Consider the following 22500-nt stretch of genomic DNA (forward strand, 5'->3'; position numbering starts at 1 on the left):
AGAGAGAGAGAGAGAGAGAGTGAGTTACAAGGATTTTGGATGTCTCAAAGACTTTTTAGTTCATCCGTGGAGACTCCGTTTACTTTAGGCATTTAGAGAGTTCTTATGATCTTGACTAACTTATTCTTGAACTCGTATTTGCTATTTTGTATGTAGAGATACTGCCCCACATTGAGAGAGAGAGAGAGAGAGAGAGAGAGAGAGAGAGAGAGAGAGAGAGAGAGAGAGAGAGAGAGAGTTACAAGGATTTTGGATGTCTCAAAGACTTTTTAGTCCATCCGTGGAGACTCCGTTTACTTTAGGCATTTAGAGAGTTCTTATGATCTTGTCTAACTTATTCTTGAACTCATATTTGCTATTTTGTATGTAGAGATACTGCCATATTGAGAGAGAGAGAGAGAGAGAGAGAGAGAGAGAGAGAGAGAGAGAGAGAGAGAGAGAGAGAGAGAGAGAGATTCATCTGAAGTGATTTTAACCACTTCGCTTCTTTCTTACAGGAATCTTCGGCTCCAACTCCCCTCCAACTTTAACCTCCGAGAAACACTGGGTGTTGTACGAAACAGACGAAATCGGCCACACCGTCACCACGCTAAGATCCAGCGATTTCGAGAACGACCGTGTCAATTTCAGCCTGGAATCCAGGGCTACAGGACAAGATTTGCGAGCGTATTTTACGGTGGACGAAAACAACCGAGTGAAGGTCGCCAGGAATCTCAGTGAACTGGTAAGTAACTCCACGTTTTCTTCAGTATTGTGTATCAAAATCCGTTGCATATCTGTCATTAATAAATCGTTGCAACTTGCAACCAGTGATTTTCTAAAAGTAAATTAGTAATTTATATATAGGCCTAATTTGTATTTATATTATCATGTAAATACTGATATATATATATATATATATATATATATATATATATATATATATATATATATATATATATATATACACACACATATATATATATATATATATATATATAGTATCATCATCATCATCAGTCGTTACTAGTCCTCTGCAGAACAAAGGCCTCAGACACGTCCATCCACCTGCGTCTGAGTATGGTCTTTCTGTGCCAGTTCACGCCCGCAAACTTTCTTAGTTCGTCAATGCATATATAGCCTATGTATATATATTGTATATACACTATATGAATATTTAATGTATATACACACACACATATATATGTATATATGTACATATATATATATACATATATTTATACATATATATACATACATAAATATACACACACGCACACACACACACACACATATATATATATATATATATATATATATATACTGTATACATACATATATGTGTGAATGTTTGATATTATATATATACATATATATATATATATATATATATATATATATATATACATATGTATGTATACATGCACACCCACACACACACACACACACACACATATATATATATATATATATATATATATATATATACTGTATATATATGTATATATATATAATATATATATATATATATATATATATATATATATATGTATATAGGCTATATATAATACATATATATATATATATATATGTGTGTGTGTGTGTGTGTGTGGGTGTGCATGTATACATACATATGTGTATATATATATATATATATATATATATATATATAATATCAAACATTCACACATATATGTATGTATACAGTATATATATATATATATATATATATATATACATATATATATAATACATATATATATATATATATATATATATATATATATATATATATATATATATATATATATATATATGTGTGTGTGTATATATATATATATATATATATATATATATATATATATATATACAGTATATCCCTCTCAGAGTGAGGATAATTTAACGTAGTGAAAAGGTTTGTGCATCACCATGATCAGTAAAGCTGTACTATTATAGTCAGGGCCACCCATACTAGATTGGTTTGCTGTGAGTGATCGCACCAAAGTCTCACACCATCACCAATCCGCACTGGCCACCGAGCGATGAAAAATGGCCAAACTCCAAACATGACCAACACATATCTGAGGTCTTTGTCCAGCAGTGGACTAGAAGCGGCTGCATTATTCATTATTGTTTTCTATGTTGTCAATTACCTCCCGCAGACCGTTAATGGTGACTTCAGGACGCTTATGGTAGTTCGTCTTAACGATGGGACATCATCGCCTTCGGTGGAAGTCCTAGTCGATATAAAGAAGAAGGGCAGCCCCAGCAATAGGGGCAGACCCCCCATCCCCCCGAATCCTATGATCAATAACCCCGGTTTTCCTTCCAGACCTCCTATCAACAATTTCCCTTCGATCCCGCAACCCAGTCTCTCAGGTAATTACGTCTAAATCATAGTTTTGATGTGTCTTAGAGTATTTTATTTTTCCTCGTTTTCTTACCTCACAAGGATACTTTCCTTTTTGGGGCCCCTGGGCTTATAGCATCCTGCTTTTACAACTGGGATTGTAGCTTAGCAATTAATAATAGTTGTAGTAGTAGCAGAAGTAGTAGTAGTATTAGTAGTAGTAGTAGTAGTAGTAGTAGTAGTAGTAGTAGTAGAAATAATAACAATAATAATAATAATAACAATAACAATAATAATGAACATAATAATAGTAGTAGTAGTAGTAGTAACAATAATAATAATAATAGTAGCATTAGTAGTAGTAGTAGTAGTAACAATAATAATAATAATAATAATAATAATAATAATAATATGCATCCCTTCTTTTTCTTCCCCAGCTCCGCCATTGATTTCGGTCAAGAATCGAAGATGGGTCATCTACGCCGACGACCCCGTCGGGCGAACTGTCGAAAATGTCAAAGTGACAGACATCTCGGGGAACGGTTACGACCTGACCCTCGTGGACTCTCAAGGTCTGCTGGAGGTGGATCGCCATGGAGACGTTCGACTAGTCAGGGCTGCCAGTGATGTGGTGAGTGGAGGCTGTCTTCTCCAGTTGGAAGGAGGTTATGTTTTCGCCCCTGTTTGTTTGTGTTTGTTTGTGAACAGCTTCCTGGCTATAATTCTAATCGTAAAGATTAATTACCTCCGCCAACGAAGTTGGAAGGAGGTTATGTTTTCGCCCCTGTTTGTGTGATTGTGAAGAGATTCCTGGCTACAATTTTAATCGTAGAGTAATGATTAATTACCTCCGCCAACGAAGTTGGAAGGTTATGTTTTCGCCCCTGTTTGTGTGTGTTTGTTTGTGAACAGCTTCCTGGCTACAATTTTAATCGTGGAGTAATGAAAATTGCAGGAAGTAACTGTCAGCTGAAAGGCTGGAAATGATTAAATTTTGGAAGGTCAAGGTCACGGTCAAGCAAAATGTCCAATCCACGTAATCAGCCATAAGTTTGGACATCATTATCACCGAGACTTCAAACTGGGTTCATATTTGAGTGTATGAAAATCCACGCCAATTAATACATGTTAAAGTCGAAGGTCAAGGTCAAGGTTGTACAAAAGGTCGCGGCGGAGGTCAGCGCTCTACTTAGTACCCCTTTAGTTATCATATATTTTGGAAATGCCCACAAAGTTTTCATTACTACAAATTTTTTCAAGACGTCTCATTTTCTTTTTTTTTTGACACTTTTAGATCCTAACAATGATTTAGCATGAGTCAATCACACGTGTGATCGATAAATTAATTGGCACGTGATTGATGGTATGATCAATTTCCAGATTAATGAATATATTAATAAATAACTCAGTCAGACCCTTATAATCTAAACCAGGTTAGGTTAAATCAATATTTAAATCCATAGGACGAACAAGCACATGATTAATGGCATAATTAATCATATGGCACACGAGTGATTGGATGACTGATCGCCAGATATATGAAGAACAAATTAACAATGCTAGCAAAAAGTAAGATGCTGTTGATCCTCATTACATACATTATTAAGACACAAACACAAAAAATAAAATATTGATAACAATAAAATCAATCAATTATCCTAAAACTAACATGCAAAGAATCAAGATTAATAATAATAATAATAATAATAATAATAATAATAATAATAATAATAATAATAATAATAATTATAATAATAAAACAGCATGCAAAAGAAGAGTGGTCACACATTACGTTCAGCCGCGAAGTGAAGAACTGGTAGAAAGGAGTTTACAATGAAGCAGGCACTCAGGAGTGGCAGTGGGAGAAGCCTTCTTCTTCTTCTTGGCAATATACTCCATCCTCTTTATCCCTACTGACACCTTGCACTGCTGCAAACACTTTCCTACAAAATTTGTAGGCTACGCCAGAATGCATCACACTGAAAACTGTCTTCAGTAAGACTTTTACCCTTTTTGTACACTTTCTTTAAAAAAAAACTCACTAATACAACCACAAATATATGCATTTTGCTTATTAAGATCACCAAGGGCCCAGTATACATCTTTAATATCTTTCACTTTTTCCATAGTGACACTCTCACAACACCATCTTTACACCGGGGCCTAAGTTTCTTCAAGTCCTACATTTCAATTTTGTAAGGATATCCTCCATAATTTAACCCTGAATTTTTATTTTTATTTGCTACATTATTAGAACAGCCCTCAACATTACGCTCAACCTATCTACCTTTTTTTTTTTCAACCACTTTCTTAAGTCGTTTGGGGCCTCATTAGCCACAACACTCTCACCATCATTATTATATTATTATTACTAGCTTAGCTACAACCCTAGTTGGACATAGCTACAACCCTAGTTGGACAGTGTAATACTACCTGGCCATTCAAATGACTCAATAACGCACTAGAGAAAGTATCTCAACTGGTAGCTGATGCCTTGGCCAGCCTCTCACCAGCTGATGCCTTGGCCAGCCTCTCACCAGCTGATGCCTTGGCCAGCCTCTCACCAGCTGATGCCTTGGCCAGCCTCTCACCAGCTGATGCCTTGGCCAACCTCCCCCCAACTTAAGCTGTCAATTTCGGTGCTATCGTTCACAACACTTGCCTCAGTAACTTTACGAGGGAACTTATAATCTGGATCAATGTCACTATCATTAGTATCGGACTCGGAATTGGAAACTGAAGAATATATAAACCTATACATCGAGTGTCGTTTCTTAGCACTTACAGCATACGTTGTGTTTCGGTATAAAACCCCAATATTCAGGCTACTGCCACTAGATGTAGTGAGTTGAGGATCATTAGCACACTCACTATCACTGCCCGCTATTGTCTCGAGTATTAATATTTCCTAAAATAGCCAATAAACTTTGAAAAAAACACTGTTAGTTCAGTGGCCGTTGCAACTTGACAAGCGCGCCACCGCAAATGTAAACAAAAGTCTGGACTCTCGAGTCTCGACCAATGGCTATCAAGTTGCCAACCGATTCGTTCACCAAGCTTAAAATATTTTGCAAAATATTGTTTACAGGATGTGTATCGGCAGAGTTTTTCTTCTTTTAGGGTAAAATATGATTATAATATTAATGTTACAGCATAATTTGATTATAAGGAAGCACTAAATAAAAACAAAACCAATAATGTAAAATATTTTTGTTTGAAATTCCGTTTGGCATCCTGCTTCACCTATCAGCTGATGCCCGATATGTTGGGTTCCGATTTCAGGCTCATCCAGTCACAAGTTTAAAAATCATATGTTACACTCAATGCGACTTTCGGAAAACTTTTGTTTTAAGATTTTTACTCTAACTTTTACCATTTGAAAGAGGAGAAATAGAGTTACTTAGATGCAGTAAACCTTTTGGAATGATCAAGAAATATACAATTTCGTTTCATCTTCACATAAGTAAGCAATAGAACTACTGTTATCATTCTTAAGATAGAATAATTCGATTTGTATCAGCTGAATATTGATACTACAGGGAAAGGCGAAACACGAAATCAAGCCATAAATATTCTAAGTAAAATGCCATATATATATATATATATATATATATATATATATATATATATATATATATATATATATATATATATATATGTGTGTGTGTGTGTGTGTGTATATATGTATACATATATATATATATATATATATATATATATATATATATATATATATATATATATATATATATATATGTATATATATATATATATATATATATATATATATATATATATATATATATATATATGTGTGTGTGTGTGTGTGTGTGTGTGTGTGTGTGTGTGGTATTGAGCATATTACTTTACGTTTATCGAAGATAGCTTCTCACCGGGCAAACTGCCCTCCAGATAGTTTTCAGGATAACAGGAAAAATTTATCTACATTCCTTCATTTATATATATATATATATATATATATATATATATATATATATATATATATATATATATATATATATATAACATCTCTCTTCAGAAGATCCAGAACTACACGCTAACCATCAGGGCAAGTAGCTTTGGCTCAGAATCCAACGAAGACGTTTATGTGGTGATCCGTCCTCCTAGAACTAGCAGCTCCTTGATCACTACCCTCCCAACCACCAAGGTGTCTCCTAGCCCTACCACACCGGAGTCGAGGACCACCGAGCAAGGAAATAACAGCCAAGACCTCCGGGTGGTTATCGGAACCTCGGGAAATCTAGATGACGCCGCTTCTACAGTCACAGAGGCTCCTGAAGTGGCCTCGCCGGCCGAAGCAGATATTAGCTTGACCGTCGTCCCCATAGTGTTGGTGGCTGGGATCTCGCCTCTCGCTTTGGCACTTTATTGCTACTGGAGAAGGATTAAAAGGAGGAAGGCCAGGTCAGAGGCCAAGGTGAGGATTCTTATTGTTTTTATTTTTATTTTTAATTTTTTTTTTTGTATTTTTTACAGTTTATCAAAGATTGGCATATGTAGACATAAAAGTCTACACACATTACACACATACACATCCACACACACACACACACACACACATATATATATATATATATATATATATATATATATATATATATGTGTGTGTGTGTGTGTGTGTGTAATGTTATATATATATATATATATATATATATATATATATATATATATATGTATATATATACAGTATATATATATACACACATATATATATATATATATATATATATATATATACATATCTACATATATCTATATATATATATATATATATATATATATATATATATATATATAGGCTATATATATATATATATATATATATATATATATATATATATATACAATATATGTTCTTTGCATAACTCAACCTTATGGTCTTCTTAAACCTATCAATCCAGGAGAGCGTCGTTGTATACACCGAAAAGACCGAGGAGGACGTTCCCGCTCAAGTCCCACCTCGGAGGGGTAACTCAGGCAGCAGCCGTCTATCAATGCTGGCCCTTTTCCAGAAAAGAGCTCAGAGCAATAAGTACGAGGATGACCTTACAACCGGCAACGGAGTGGACGTAAGTTTCTTCGTATACTGTTGGTTAAATATTCATAAACATACAAACACACAAATACATTATTATTATTATTATCATTTGCTAAGCTTCAACCCTAGTTGGAAAAGCAGGATGCTATAAACCCAGGGGCCCCAATGGGGAAAATAGCCCAGTGAGGACAGGAAACTAGGAAAAATAGAATATTTTAAGAACAATGACATTGAAAAAAATATATAAGCTTCAACCCTAGTTAGAAAACCAGGATGCTATAAGCCCAGGGGCCCCAATAGGGAAAATAGCCCAGTGAGGAAAGGAGACAAGGTAAAATAAAATATTTTAAGAACAGTGACATTAAAATAAATATTTTCTATATCAACAATAAAAACTTAACAAAACAAGAGGAAGAGAAATAAGATAGAATAGTGTGTCCGAGTGTACCCTCAAGCAAGAGAACTCTAACCCAAGACAGTGGAATACCATGTTACAGAGGGTATGGCACTACCCGAGACTAGAGAACATTGGTTGGATTTTGGAATGTCATTCTCCTAGAAGAGCTGCTTACCACAGCTAAAGAGTCTCTTCTACCCTTGAAGAGACTTCTGCATACGAAAAATCGAAGATATTAAGACTTTCAGGAAGAAGCTGAAAACTTTCATGTTCTGTGAGGGCTTCGATAGTGACGATTTAACAATAGACTAACAATACAAAGTGTGAAATGTTGAATGCTTTCGAACGAGCAGGATAAAATGACTGTGGAGGTCCAGTAGAGAGTAGGGTTCCCCTGCCGTATAGGACCAGAAAAGCAGTCCTTAAAGTAGAAGTAAAAGTAACATATAATTTTAGGGTTGTTGTGGCCTATTGGCAACGTCTCTATCTGGTAACTGTAGGATTGGAGCTCAAACTCAATAGTTTCTTTAGCGTTTGCAACCTCACCATCCTTGTCAGCTAAGGAGGGGAGTTTTGGAGGAGCCTATAGGTCTACCTGCTGAATCATGAGCAGCTATTGCCTGGCCCTCCCTGGTCCTAGCTTGAGTGGCGAAGGGTCTTGGGTGCTGATCATATGAATATATGGTCAGTCTCTATCCAAAACTGTTCTACTTCACTAATTATACCACCAACACTATAATAAACACATACATACACACATGTATACACACAAATACACACACACACACACACACATATATATATATATATATATATATATATATATATATATATATATACACACACATATATATATATATATATATATATATATATCCCCTTGAATGTGCATTGAATGGAATCTTTTTTTATTTCCTCAACAGAAAAGGAAAATTGGTGATGTTTCTCCCTCGGAAAAGGACTATTGGGAGTTTCCTCGGCACCACCTGAAATTCGTTGGAATTCTTGGAGAGGGATGCTTTGGACAGGTCTGTATATTATTATTATTATTATTATTATTATTAGCAAAGTTACAACCTTGTTGGGTCCAGGTTGCTATAAGCCCAAGGCCTCCAACAGGCAAAATTAGCCCAGTGTGGAAAGAAAACAGATAAACTATAAGTGATGTAATGAACAATTATAAGAAAATATTTTTAAAAATAACAACTATTGTTATTATTATTATTATTATTATTATTAGCTAAGCTACAACCCAAATTTGAAAACCAGGATGCTTTAAGCCCAAGGGCTCCAACAGGGGAAATTAGCCCAGCGAGGAAAGGAAATAAGGAAATAGATAAATTACAAGTGATGTAATGAACAATTAAAATTAAATATTTTAAGAACAGTAACACCATTAAAAATAGATATTTCTTACGGTACATAAACTATAAAAAGAGACTTAAGTCAACATGTCCTACAAAAACAACATTGGCGGCAAGTTTGAACTCTAGAGGTTATTAATATAGTAAATAAAGAAAGTCAGTGTGGGTAATTTATCCATACCCGTGTACAGTAGTCTGAATATAAAATGTATCCAAATAGCAAATCTAATTATCATTGTAAATTTCATCATCATCATCATCTCCTACGCTTATCGACGCAAAGGGCCTCAGTTAGATTTCACCAGTCGTGTTTATCATGAGCTTTTAATTAAATACTTCTACACTCATCATCCCCACCTTTACGCTTCATAGTTCTAGGTTATGTAGGCCTGTGTCCTCCAACTTTTCTAGTGTCTTGTGGAGCCCAGTTAAACGTTTGGTGAACTAGTCGTCTCTATCTTGAGCTTTTAATTCAGTACTTCTCTACTCATCATCTCCCACTTCACACTTAATAGTCCTCGGCCATGTAGGTCCTCCAACTCTTTTAATGTCATGTGGACCCCAGTTGAAATTTTGGTAAGCTAGTCGTCTCTATTTTGAGCTTTTCATTCAATACTTCTACACTCATCATCCCCCACTCGCTTTATAATTCTCGACCATGTAGGCCTGGGTCTTCCAACTCTTCTAGTGCCTTCTGAAGCCCAGTTAACCTTTCGTGAAATAGTCGTCTCTATCTTGAGCTTTTAATTTAATACTTCTCTACTTATCTCCCATTTCACACTTCATAGTTCTCGGCCATGTAGGCCTGGGACTTCCAATTTTTCTAGTGCTTGTGAAGCCCAGTTAAATTTTGGTGAAATAGTCGTCTCTATCTTGAGCTCTTAATTTAATACTTCTCCACTCATCATCTCCCACTTCACGCTTCATAGTTCTCGGCCATGTAGGCCTGTGTCCTCAAACTCTTTTAATGGCCTTGTGGACCCCAGTTAAACTTTTAGTAAACTAATCTCTCCTTCTAATTTTACAGGTATGGAAATGCGAAGCTGTGGGGATGAATCCCAAGGGCACGATGTTGGTAGCAGTGAAGACCCTGAAGGAATGCGCAGGAGAGAGAGAACGCAGGGATCTCGTGCAGGAGTTGAAGGTGCTGAAGAATCTTGGGAAACACATCAATGTGGTTTCACTCTTGGGATGCTGCTCAGAGAAGGGTAAGGAGATAGGGAGAGTCCTTTCACATCAGAAAAGGGTAAGGAGAGAAGGAGAGTCCTTTCACATCAGAGAAGGGTAAGGAGATGAGGAGAGTCCTTTTACATCAGAAAAGGGTAAGGAGAGGAGGAGAGTCCTTTCACATCAGAAAAGGGTAAGGAGAGGAGGAGAGTCCTTTCACATCAGAAAAGGGTAAGGAGAGGAGGAGAGTCCTTTCACATCAGAAAAGGGTAAGGAGAGGAGGAGAGTCCTTTCACATCAGAAAAGGGTAAGGAGAGGAGGAGAGTCCTTTCACATCAGAAAAGGGTAAGGAGATGAGGAGAGTCCTTTCACATCAGAAAAGGGTAAGGAGATGAGGAGAGTCCTTTCACATCAGAAAAGGGTAAGGAGATGAGGAGAGTCCTTTCACATCAGAAAAGGGTAAGGAGAGAAGGAGAGTCCTTTCACATCAGAAAAGGGTAAGGAGATGAGGAGAGTCCTTTCACATCAGAAAAGGGTAAGGAGAGAAGGAGAGTCCTTTCACATCAGAAAAGGGTAAGGAGAGAAGGAGAGTCCTTTCACATCAGAAAAGGGTAAGGAGAGAAGGAGAGTCCTTTCACATCAGAAAAGGGTAAGGAGAGGAGGAGAGTCCTTTCACATCAGAAAAGGGTAAGGAGAGGAGGAGAGTCCTTTCACATCAGAAAAGGGTAAGGAGAGGAGGAGAGTCCTTTCACATCAGAAAAGGGTAAGGAGAGAAGGAGAGTCCTTTCACATCAGAAAAGGGTAAGGAGAGAAGGAGAGTCCTTTCACATCAGAAAAGGGTAAGGAGAGAAGGAGAGTCCTTTCACATCAGAAAAGGGTAAGGAGATGAGGAGAGTCCTTTCACATCAGAAAAGGGTAAGGAGAGAAGGAGAGTCCTTTCACATCAGAAAAGGGTAAGGAGAGAAGGAGAGTCCTTTCACATCAGAAAAGGGTAAGGAGATAAGGAGAGTCCTTCCACATCAGAAAAGGGTAAGGAGATGAGGAGAGTCCTTTTACATCAGAAAAGGGTAAGGAGAGAAGGAGAGTCCTTTCACATCAGAAAAAGGTAAGGAGATAAGGAGAGTCCTTTCACATCAGAAAAGGGTTAGGAGATGAGGAGAGTCCTTTCACATCAGAAAAGGGTAAGGAGAGAAGGAGAGTCCTTTCACATCAGAAAAAGGTAAGGAGATAAGGAGAGTCCTTTCACATCAGAAAAGGGTTAGGAGATGAGGAGAGTCCTTTCACATCAGAAAAGGGTAAGGAGATAAGGAGAGTCCTTCACATCAGAAAAGGGTAAGGAGAGAAGGAGAGTCCTTTCACATCAAAAAAAGGGTAAGGAGATAAGGAGAGTCCTTTCACATCAGAAAAGGGTAAGGAGATGAGGAGAGTCCTTTCACATCAGAAAAGGGTAAGGAGAGAAGGAGAGTCCTTTCACATCAGAAAAGGGTAAGGAGAGAAGGAGAGTCCTTTCACATCAGAAAAGGGCAAGGAGAGAAGGAGAGTCCTTTCACATCAGAAAAGGGCAAGGAGAGAAGGAGAGTCCTTTCACATCAGAAAAGGGTAAGGAGAGAAGGAGAGTCCTTTCACATCAGAAAAGGGTAAGGAGAGAAGGAGAGTCCTTTCACATCAGAAAAGGGTAAGGAGAGAAGGAGAGTCCTTTCACATCAGAAAAGGGTAAGGAGAGAAGGAGAGTCCTTTCACATCAGAAAAGGGTAAGGAGAGAAGGAGAGTCCTTTCACATCAGAAAAGGGTAAGGAGATGAGGAGAGTCCTTTCACATCAGAAAAGGGTAAGGAGATGAGGAGAGTCCTTTCACATCAGAAAAGGGTAAGGAGAGAAGGAGAGTCCTTTTACATCAGAAAAGGGTAAGGAGAGAAGGAGAGTCCTTTCACATCAGAAAAGGGTAAGGAGAGAAGGAGAGTCCTTTCACATCAGAAAAGGGCAAGGAGAGAAGGAGAGTCCTTTCACATCAGAAAAGGGTAAGGAGAGAAGGAGAGTCCTTTCACATCAGAAAAGGGTAAGGAGAGAAGGAGAGTCCTTTCACATCAGAAAAGGGTAAGGAGAGAAGGAGAGTCCTTTCACATCAGAAAAGGGTAAGGAGAGAAGGAGAGTCCTTTCACATCAGAAAAGGGTAAGGAGAGAAGGAGAGTCCTTTCACATCAGAAAAGGGTAAGGAGATGAGGAGAGTCCTTTCACATCAGAAAAGGGTAAGGAGATGAGGAGAGTCCTTTCACATCAGAAAAGGGTAAGGAGAGGAGAGTCCTTTCACATCAGAAAAGGGTAAGGAGAGAAGGAGAGTCCTTTCACATCAGAAAAAGGTAAGGAGAGAAGGAGAGTCCTTTCACATCAGAAAAGGGTAAGGAGATGAGGAGAGTCCTTTCACATCAGAAAAGGGTAAGGAGAGGAGAGTCCTTTCACATCAGAAAAGGGTAAGGAGAGAAGGAGAGTCCTTTCACATCAGAAAAGGGTAAGGAGAGAAGGAGAGTCCTTTCACATCAGAAAAGGGTAAGGAGAGAAGGAGAGTCCTTTCACATCAGAAAAGGGTAAGGAGATAAGGAGAGTCCTTCCACATCAGAAAAGGGTAAGGAGATGAGGAGAGTCCTTTTACATCAGAAAAGGGTAAGGAGAGAAGGAGAGTCCTTTCACATCAGAAAAAGGTAAGGAGATAAGGAGAGTCCTTTCACATCAGAAAAGGGTAAGGAGATGAGGAGAGTCCTTTCACATCAGAAAAGGGTAAGGAGATAAGGAGAGTCCTTCACATCAGAAAAGGGTAAGGAGAGAAGGAGAGTCCTTTCACATCAAAAAAAGGGTAAGGAGATAAGGAGAGTCCTTTCACATCAGAAAAGGGTAAGGAGAGGAGAGTCCTTTCACATCAGAGAAGGGTAAGGAGAGAAGGAGAGTCCTTTCACATCAGAAAAGGGTAAGGAGAGAAGGAGAGTCCTTTCACATCAGAAAAGGGTAAGGAGAGAAGGAGAGTCCTTTCACATCAGAAAAGGGTAAGGAGATGAGGAGAGTCCTTTCACATCAGAAAAGGGTAAGGAGAGAAGGAGAGTCCTTTCACATCAGAAAAGGGTAAGGAGAGGAGGAGAGTCCTTTCACATCAGAAAAGGGTAAGGAGAGAAGGAGAGTCCTTTCACATCAGAAAAGGGTAAGGAGATGAGGAGAGTCCTTTCACATCAGAAAAGGGTAAGGAGATAAGGAGAGTCCTTCACATCAGAAAAGGGTAAGGAGATGAGGAGAGTCCTTTTACATCAGAAAAGGATAAGGAGAGAAGGAGAGTCCTTTCACATCAGAAAAGGGTAAGGAGAGAAGGAGAGTCCTTTCACATCAGAGAAGAGTAAGGAGAGAAGGAGAGTCCTTTCACATCAGAAAAGGGTAAGGAGAGAAGGAGAGTCCTTTCACATCAGAAAAGGGTAAGGAGAGAAGGAGAGTCCTTTCACATCAGAAAAGGGTAAGGAGAGAAGGAGAGTCCTTTCACATCAGAAAAGGGTAAGGAGAGAAGGAGAGTCCTTTCACATCAGAAAAGGGTAAGGAGAGAAGGAGAGTCCTTTCACATCAGAGAAGGGTAAGGAGAGAAGGAGAGTCCTTTCACATCAGAAAAGGGTAAGGAGAGAAGGAGAGTCCTTTCACATCAGAGAAGGGTAAGGAGAGAAGGAGAGTCCTTTCACATCAGAAAAGGGTAAGGAGAGAAGGAGAGTCCTTTCACATCAGAAAAGGGTAAGGAGAGAAGGAGAGTCCTTTCACATCAGAAAAGGGTAAGGAGAGGAGAGTCCTTTCACATCAGAAAAGGGTAAGGAGAGAAGGAGAGTCCTTTCACATCAGAAAAGGGTAAGGAGAGAAGGAGAGTCCTTTCACATCAGAAAAGGGTAAGGAGAGAAGGAGAGTCCTTTCACATCAGAAAAGGGTAAGGAGAGAAGGAGAGTCCTTTCACATCAGAGAAGGGTAAGGAGAGAAGGAGAGTCCTTTCACATCAGAAAAGGGTAAGGAGAGAAGGAGAGTCCTTTCACATCAGAAAAGGGTAAGGAGAGAAGGAGAGTCCTTTCACATCAGAAAAGGGTAAGGAGAGGAGAGTCCTTTTACATCAGAAAAGGGTAAGGAGAGAAGGAGAGTCCTTTCACATCAGAAAAGGGTAAGGAGAGAAGGAGAGTCCTTTCACATCAGAAAAGGGTAAGGAGAGAAGGAGAGTCCTTTCACATCAGAAAAGGGTAAGGAGAGAAGGAGAGTCCTTTCACATCAGAAAAGGGTAAGGAGAGAAGGAGAGTCCTTTCACATCAGAAAAGGGTAAGGAGAGAAGGAGAGTCCTTTCACATCAGAGAAGGGTAAGGAGAGAAGGAGAGTCCTTTCACATCAGAAAAGGGTAAGGAGAGAAGGAGAGTCCTTTCACATCAGAGAAGGGTAAGGAGAGAAGGAGAGTCCTTTCACATCAGAAAAGGGTAAGGAGAGAAGGAGAGTCCTTTCACATCAGAAAAGGGTAAGGAGATGAGGAGAGTCCTTTCACATCCTTTCTCATTTATTTAACATGACTTTTTTTCTGATCATTTTAGTCTTTCGTGTTGTTAGTTATGGAAATTGTAGCCCGTACACCTGACTTTTCTATTAAAAAATTACCAATAATAATAATAATAATAATAATAATAATAATAATAATAATAATACAGTTTTAATCATGTATGACATCTCTTTGTAACTAGAGATGTATCTCAGCAAGTAACAACAACAACAACAACAACAACAACAGCAATAATAATAATAATAATAATAATAATAATAATAATGATAATAATTATAATACATCCCTAATCCCGTGTGATATCTTTGTGCAACTAGAGTTGTAACAACAACACTACTACTACTACTACTACTACTACTAATAATAATAATAATAATAATAATAATAATGATAATAATAATAATAATAATATTCTCCAAAATCAAAATCAAACCATCGTTCTCTAGTCTTGGGTAGTGCTATATAGCCTCTGTACCATGATCTTCCACTGTCTTGGGTCAGAGTTCTCTTGCATGGGGGTACGCTCAGGCACACTATTCTATTTCATTTCTCTCTTTTTTTTTTGTTAAAGTTTTTATAGTTTATATAGGAATTTTTTATTTTGATATTGTTACTGTTCTTAAAACATTTTATTTTTCCTAGTTTCCTTTCCTCACTTGGCTATTTTTCCCTGTTGGAGCCTCTGGGCTTATAGCATCCTGCTTTTCCAACTAGGGTTGTAGCTTGGCAAGTAATAATAATGATAATAATAATAATAATAATAATAATAACACGTGTGATGTCTCTTTGCAGACCCTATTTTCATTATCCTGGAGTACATGATTGGTGGGAAACTGCAGAGTTATTTGAGAGCCTCCAGAGCAGACGCTAGTTACAACAACTTGCACGGAGCTTCCTCCTCCCTGACCCCAAGGGACCTCACTCTCTTCACTTACCAGATAGCCAGAGGAATGGAGTTCCTGGCCAGGAATGGCGTGAGTAAATCGAAATAGAAATTTTTCATTGTAGATGGTAAGATGTGTCTTATTCACTTCTAAAATTGGAGAACTTAGCACTTATGTTTCTACCTAATGAGATACACTTCTAGAAATGGAGAACTTAGCACTCATGTTTCTACCTAATGAGATACACTTCTAGAAATGGAGAACTTAGCACTCATGTTTCTACCTAATGAGATACATTTCTAGAAATGGAGAACTTAGCACTCATGTTTCTACCTAATGAGATACACTTCTAGAAATGGAGAACTTAGCACTCATGTTTCTACCTAATGAGATACACTTCTAGAAATGGAGAACTTAGCACTCATGTTTCTACCTAACTCTGATATAAAACTGAATAGGAAAACTCAAGTTTGAACTTAATTTCTCAGTAAATGGTTGCGCATTTATATAAGTTACTATTAAGCAAGTTGAAGCAAACATAGAGGTCATATGAGAGAATTACATTATATTTATTCTTAAATAATTTCTATGTATGTGAGAGAAAATTCTATCAAAATATAACTGTTCTTACATAATCTCTTAGTACATGAGAGAGAATTCTATCAAAATATAACTGTTCTTACATAATCTCTTAGTACGTGAGAGAAAATTCTATCAAAATATAACTGTTCTTACATAATCTCTTAGTACGTGAGAGGAAATTCTATCAAGATTTAACTGTTCTTAAATAATCTCTAAATATGTGAGAGAAAATTCTATCAAAATGTAACTGTTCTTACGTAATCTCTTAGTACGTGAGAGAGAATTCTCTCAAAATATAACGGTTCTCACGTAATCTCTTAGAACGTGAAAGAGAATTCTCTCAAAATATAACGGTTCTTACGTAATCTCTTAGTACGTGAGAGAGAATTCTCTCAAAATATAACGGTTCTTACGTAATCTCTTAGAACGTGAGAGAGAATTCTCTCAAAATATAACGGTTCTTACGTAATCTCTTAGTACGTGAGAGAGAATTCTCTCAAAATATAACGGTTCTTACGTAATCTCTTAGCACGTGAGAGAGAATTCTCTCAAAATATAACGGTTCTTACGTAATCTCTTAGCACGTGAGAGAGAATTCTCTCAAAATATAACGGTTCTTACGTAATCTCTTAGAACGTGAGAGAGAATTCTCTCAAAATATAACGGTTCTTACGTAATCTCTTAGTACGTGAGAGAAAATTCTATCAGTATGATTTTCTTCGCAGATTATTCACCGCGACTTAGCTGCCCGGAATGTTCTTGTTGGCGAGGACAAAATCTGCAAAGTAGCTGACTTTGGTTTTGCTCGAGATGTGGCCAACAATCACATATATGCCCGTAAAAGCGACGGAAGGTTACCCATAAGGTAATGTAGAGTAACTATAGTCAATTCTTTTCAACGAGGCAGATTTACACCGATTCGCAGGGGTGCCCTTTTAGCTCGGAAAAGTTTCCTGATCGCTGATTGGTTGGACAAGATAATTCTAACCAATCAGATAGCAGGAAACTTTTTCCGAGCTAAAAGGGCACCGCTGCGAGTCGGTGCAAATGCGCCTCATTAAATTTTTTTTATTACAGATTGAATATATAGGTACTCTAAGGTAATGAAATGAAAGAAAACTGGATATGTTCAGGAGAAGACTCAGAGTGACCCAAATTAGACTAGAGTTCAGTTGGGATTTCAGACCATCAGGGTCATTTAAGTTCTGTTACCCCAAAATAACTTTCTTCTGACTACAAGACTCAGTTATAGAGACCCAAGTTGGGTGAGTTCAGACCATCAGTGTCATTCAAGTTTTGTTACCCCTAAAATAACTTTCTACTGACTACAAGACTCAGTTATAGAGACCCAAGTTGGACGAGTTCAGACCATCAGTGTCATTCAAGTTTTGTTACCCCTAAAATAACTTTCTACTGACTACAAGACTCAGTTATAGAGACCCAAGTTGGACGAGTTCAGACCATCAGTGTCATTCAAGTTTTGTTACCCCTAAAATAACTTTCTACTGACTACAAGACTCAGTTATAGAGACCCAAGTTGGACGAGTTCAGACCATCAGTGTCATTCAAGTTTTGTTACCCCTAAAATAACTTTCTACTGACTACAAGACTCAGTTATAGAGACCCAAGTTGGACGAGTTCAGACCATCAGTGTCATTCAAGTTTTGTTACCCCTAAAATAACTTTCTACTGACTACAAGACTCAGGCACAGAGACCCACGTTAGACGAGTTCAGACCATCAGTGTCATTTAAGTTTTGTTAACCACCTAAAATAATTTCTACTGACTAGAAGACTCAGTTATAGAAACCCAAGTTGGATGAGTTCAGACTATCAGTGTCATTCAAGTTTTGTTACCCCTAAAAAGACCTTCTACTCCAAGAGTATAGGAAAATAAAGGAAAGTTTTTAAGGATAATACCTTAATAGAGGGTCCTATTATGAAAATGGTTAGCTTTTTTTTTTGTAGAAAACTGAAAACTGGAAAACTAATTATCTAAAAGTTAAATAACAGTTCTTCAGGAAACAATCCCCATTCAAAATGGTAGAAGAAGACCGCTTGAGGGTTGGTGTTGGGATATAAAGGCAAAAGCTGATTTTAGTGTTGATAACAAACATTCCAAGTTGCACCTGCATATAATCATTTAAATGTTTAAATTCCACTCATGAATGGCAGAGGTAAGGAACGGTGACATTCCCCTATCAAGCAGGACAATGCCCCAGAGACTGACCATATATGATCAGCACCCAAGCCCCCTCTCCACCCAAGATAGGACACAGGAGGGCTAGGCAATGGCTGCTGATGACTCAGCAGATAGACCTATAGGCTCCCCCAAACTCCCACAAGGATGGCGAGGTTACAGCGACCTTAGGAACTAACGAGTTTGAGCGGGACTCGAACCCCAGTCTGGCAATCACCAGTCAAGGACGCTACCACCAGGCCACCATAATTGATACATCTTAAAAATTTCCCCAATACTTTCTACCAGTCAAATGACTTCAGATATCCATGTCTTCTGTTACTGCAGAATGTTTAACTCCAAAATCATAAAAAGAAGTTATGGTACCTATGTTCTAATTTAACTGGCAAAAACCTTCTTTATTTCAGATGGATGGCTCCTGAGTCACTCTTTGACAACATCTTCACAACGAAATCGGATGTATGGAGTTTTGGAGTCCTTCTTTGGGAGATTGTAACACTTGGTAGGTTAAATTTACCTTACTTCTGTTGATTACAGATAAATTAAAAAGCCTGTTCCTGTTATGTTTAATATGCTGTATACTGTAAAAGGTTAAAGAAATGATATGCTAGTTATAAATTAACTTAGTCCTTAGAATCATCTGAAAGATAAACGAACCTTCTTTGGGAGATTGTAACACTTGGTATGTTAAATCTACTTTGCTTCTGTTGATTACAGATAAATTAAAAAGCCTGTTCTTGTGATGTTTGATATGCTGTACACCGTAAATGGTTAAAAAGATTGATATGCTAGTTATTAATTATCTTAGTCCTCAGAATCATCTGGAAAAACAAACTTACACTTGATAGGATAAATTACCTTACTTCTGTTGATTACAGTTAAAGTAGAAAGCCAGTTCTTGTTATGTTTAATATGCTGTATACTGTAAATGGTTAAAAAAATGATATGCTAATTATTAATTAACTTAGTCCTTAGAATCATTTAAAAGATAAACGAACCTTCTTCGGGAGATTGTAACACTTGGTAGGTTAAATTTACCTTATTCCTGTTGATTACAGTTAAAGTAGAAAGCCTGTTCTATTATGTTTAATATTCTGTATACTGTAAAAGGTTAAAGAAACGACATGCTTGTTATAAATGAACTCAGTCCTTGATATGATCTGAAAGATAAACTTTGCACCATTGGGTATATCCTAACAAGTGGACAATGTTCATTTTTGACGTACAGAAGGTCATTGTCGCAAAAACATTCGACGGACGAACATTCGACTTACGAATATTCGACTTACAACATTCTACTTACAAACACAAATCCAACTAAATATAACAAAGATAAGATAAAGAAATACAGTAATAAAACAATATCATATCACTGAATACAGTAATCAAGACGACATTTGTAATAACCTGATATTTATTTCATATGAAACCTGAATATTTATTAATTTTTGTAGCTAGAAATCGTAGGCATGGGAGTCAGGTTAGGCCTACCCTAGGACAAAATTTAACAAAGTTCGACCTACAAACAGCTTCTTAGAACCTATTAAGTTTTTGCTAAAATGTATAGCATAAACCTTTATGTTATTTCAATGGACATAAACCATTTTCGTCATTTCAATAGATATTTTTACTCATATTTTGTATTTATCAATATCTGTTAACAGTAAAACTACTGATGCAAGTTGTTTTAAGTTGGTGACTGACAGCTAAGGGTTAGGGTAGAAAACATACTCCCTAAGTAGAAGAGCTTGTTTGAATCCTTGAAGTGACAGTTTTGACCTCTTCTAAGACCTGCCTACCTATTACAAATTGTTTTAAGTTTGTAACTGACAGCTAAAGATTATGGAGAAAACATACTCCCTAAGTAGGAGAGCTTGTTTGAATCCTTGAAGTGCCAGTTTTGACCTCTTCTAAGACTTGCCTACCTATTACAACAGTGCTGTCAACTATGTAGAATTTGTGATCCCTGTCAAGTCTTGTGACACTGTATGTAATATTCGGTACACATGAGGAGTTCACGCACACCCTTTAGAACTCCCACATAGCCCCTCTTGTACTTTTGCTAATGCTTTCTTTCCTAGCACCATTTTGTCTACACTTATTCTGATTCATCTCAATTTCAACCTTTCAAACGTTTTCCCCTTCTGTCTTCGGATTTTGCTGGAATGCCTACATAAAGCAGCACCATGGGGCCTCCTATCTTTTATTTTTAGCTTTTTTCATTATCAACATCATCATCTCCTACGTCTATTGATGCAAAGGGCCTCAGAGGAATCATTGGCTAGATTCATCAAAGGATAGCCAGTTCCTTGTGATGCGCAGTGCCTATTTAACTAAGGCACGCGACCCTTGCCAGTCCATACTAATTTCAGTGAGGTCATTTTAATAGTAGATTGAAAAGGTTGGGAGTTATGGAGGCTAAGTGAAGTTCAGTGGAAGGAAGACTTTTACCTAGATCTTTAACAATGGTAAAGTGAATAGAAAGAAGGTCATTGAGATGATCACATATATGAGCTCTCATCATTAAATATAGTCAGTATACAGGCAGACCTAGTGGCACGAACATGCTTAGGAAGGAATGTATTTTCAAACTATAGAGACTAGTCTTTATTTGGTCTTATAGCCCTATTGGGATATATCTCAACAGATTAGTTTTTCTTTAAGCAACCTGTTAATTGAGATGGCTCTAGAAGGAGTATCATAACTTAGTAAAAGGATTTGAGTCTGTTCGTAGTTAAATGAAGCAATGTCAAACATTTTACCTTTTGAAATACTATGAAACTCTCAAACAGAAATTTAATGGGCGCCAGGTTTAGATTACTCAGTGGTAGTGTTTAGGATCTCGTGAATTCTGAATCTAATGGGATATGGATCAACTTAGAAATAAAACCCCAAGGCTATTGCACTTGCTCTAGGAAAAGACAGCTTTAGATCCATCAGAACTAATGCAGGAAACAAGTACAGTACCAAGTCTACCAATCTTCGACAAAGTTCAGATGGTAGGTTTCATATTAGCCGAGTATCTTCGTCTTATAGATACAGTAGAACAACAATTCCAAACAGATTTAACAGGCATGCGTGCCAAAATAAGTGAAACTTTTCCAGAATTTTAGTCCTTCTTCCTTCAACTATAGTATTTTTGCAGATCTTATTTTGCTGATTTAGAATCAGCAACACGAGTATTTCCTTTAAATTTCTTCAAGGTGTTGTTGTGAAGCCAATTTCTATAGTCTTACTGAGTAAGAAAGATAAGCAAATACATGCACAGCATACATTTTTCATACAGATGTTAACTACCTTAGTGATTTTTTTCTTGTTCACAAGGATATACAATTAAACCTGATTTCATCCATACATCTTTTTTTCCAGGTTCTACACCTTATCCTGGTTTAGGTGCTGCAGAAGTTATGAAAAGAGTCAAAGAGGGCTATAGGCTGGAGAAACCAGACCACTGTAGAAGAGAGGTAGGCTATTGATTGATTTGTGACCCAATAGGTTTATTTTCTTTGCTGCTATTGCCTGCTAAGATGATATGCCAAAGCAGTGAACATTAAAAGTAACTTTAGGTAGGTTGACACCTACGCACGTTTTGACTGCGACGTGGCGTCGTGCCACCTCGTAGGTGAAAACACCCCAAAATTTGCCAGCATTGCGACATGAGTACGCGAGGTCTTGCGACATGGTACAAGGTTGTTTTGCGATGTCTTGTTCAGTAACCCGAGGTGGATACAGTGTTTCCTTGCGAGGTGTCACGAGATGAGGCAAGGTGTTTACGCATTTTTGCAATGTAATGATGCAGTGTGGCGAGGTACCTTACGCAGTATCGTGTCGCAAGGTACCTGCGACGTGCCACGAGGGTTGCGAAGTACCTTCAAGTGTCACGAAGTGTCACATAAAATGTGCCCAAGCTACCAGATCACTGTAGAAGGGAGGTAAGCTGTTCAATTTAATTCAATTCAAATCTATTTCAG

At 37.5% G+C, this 22500-nt stretch overlaps 1 protein-coding gene across 2 annotated transcripts in view; it reads left to right on the forward strand.

Annotated features, from left to right (window-relative positions):
* LOC137649922 (tyrosine kinase receptor Cad96Ca-like) overlaps nt 1-22500 on the forward strand; it is a 45038-nt gene that overhangs the window by 19897 nt on the left and 2641 nt on the right. Inside the window, exons 2-12 of one of the 2 annotated variants that reach the window (XM_068382865.1) lie at nt 498-724; nt 2142-2358; nt 2767-2960; nt 6372-6767; nt 7252-7419; nt 8709-8813; nt 10177-10357; nt 15657-15838; nt 17056-17195; nt 18937-19031; nt 21899-21993. In XM_068382865.1, coding sequence (XP_068238966.1) covers nt 498-724; nt 2142-2358; nt 2767-2960; nt 6372-6767; nt 7252-7419; nt 8709-8813; nt 10177-10357; nt 15657-15838; nt 17056-17195; nt 18937-19031; nt 21899-21993 — 2000 coding nt within the window. Of the gene's footprint in view, nt 1-497; nt 725-2141; nt 2359-2766; nt 2961-6368; nt 6768-7251; nt 7420-8708; nt 8814-10176; nt 10358-15656; nt 15839-17055; nt 17196-18936; nt 19032-21898; nt 21994-22500 lie in introns of both variants that reach the window. The other variant, XM_068382864.1, reaches the window with a different exon arrangement.

Source organism: Palaemon carinicauda, chromosome 11, assembly GCF_036898095.1.
Source record: "Palaemon carinicauda isolate YSFRI2023 chromosome 11, ASM3689809v2, whole genome shotgun sequence".
NCBI classification, from domain to species: domain Eukaryota; kingdom Metazoa; phylum Arthropoda; class Malacostraca; order Decapoda; family Palaemonidae; genus Palaemon; species Palaemon carinicauda.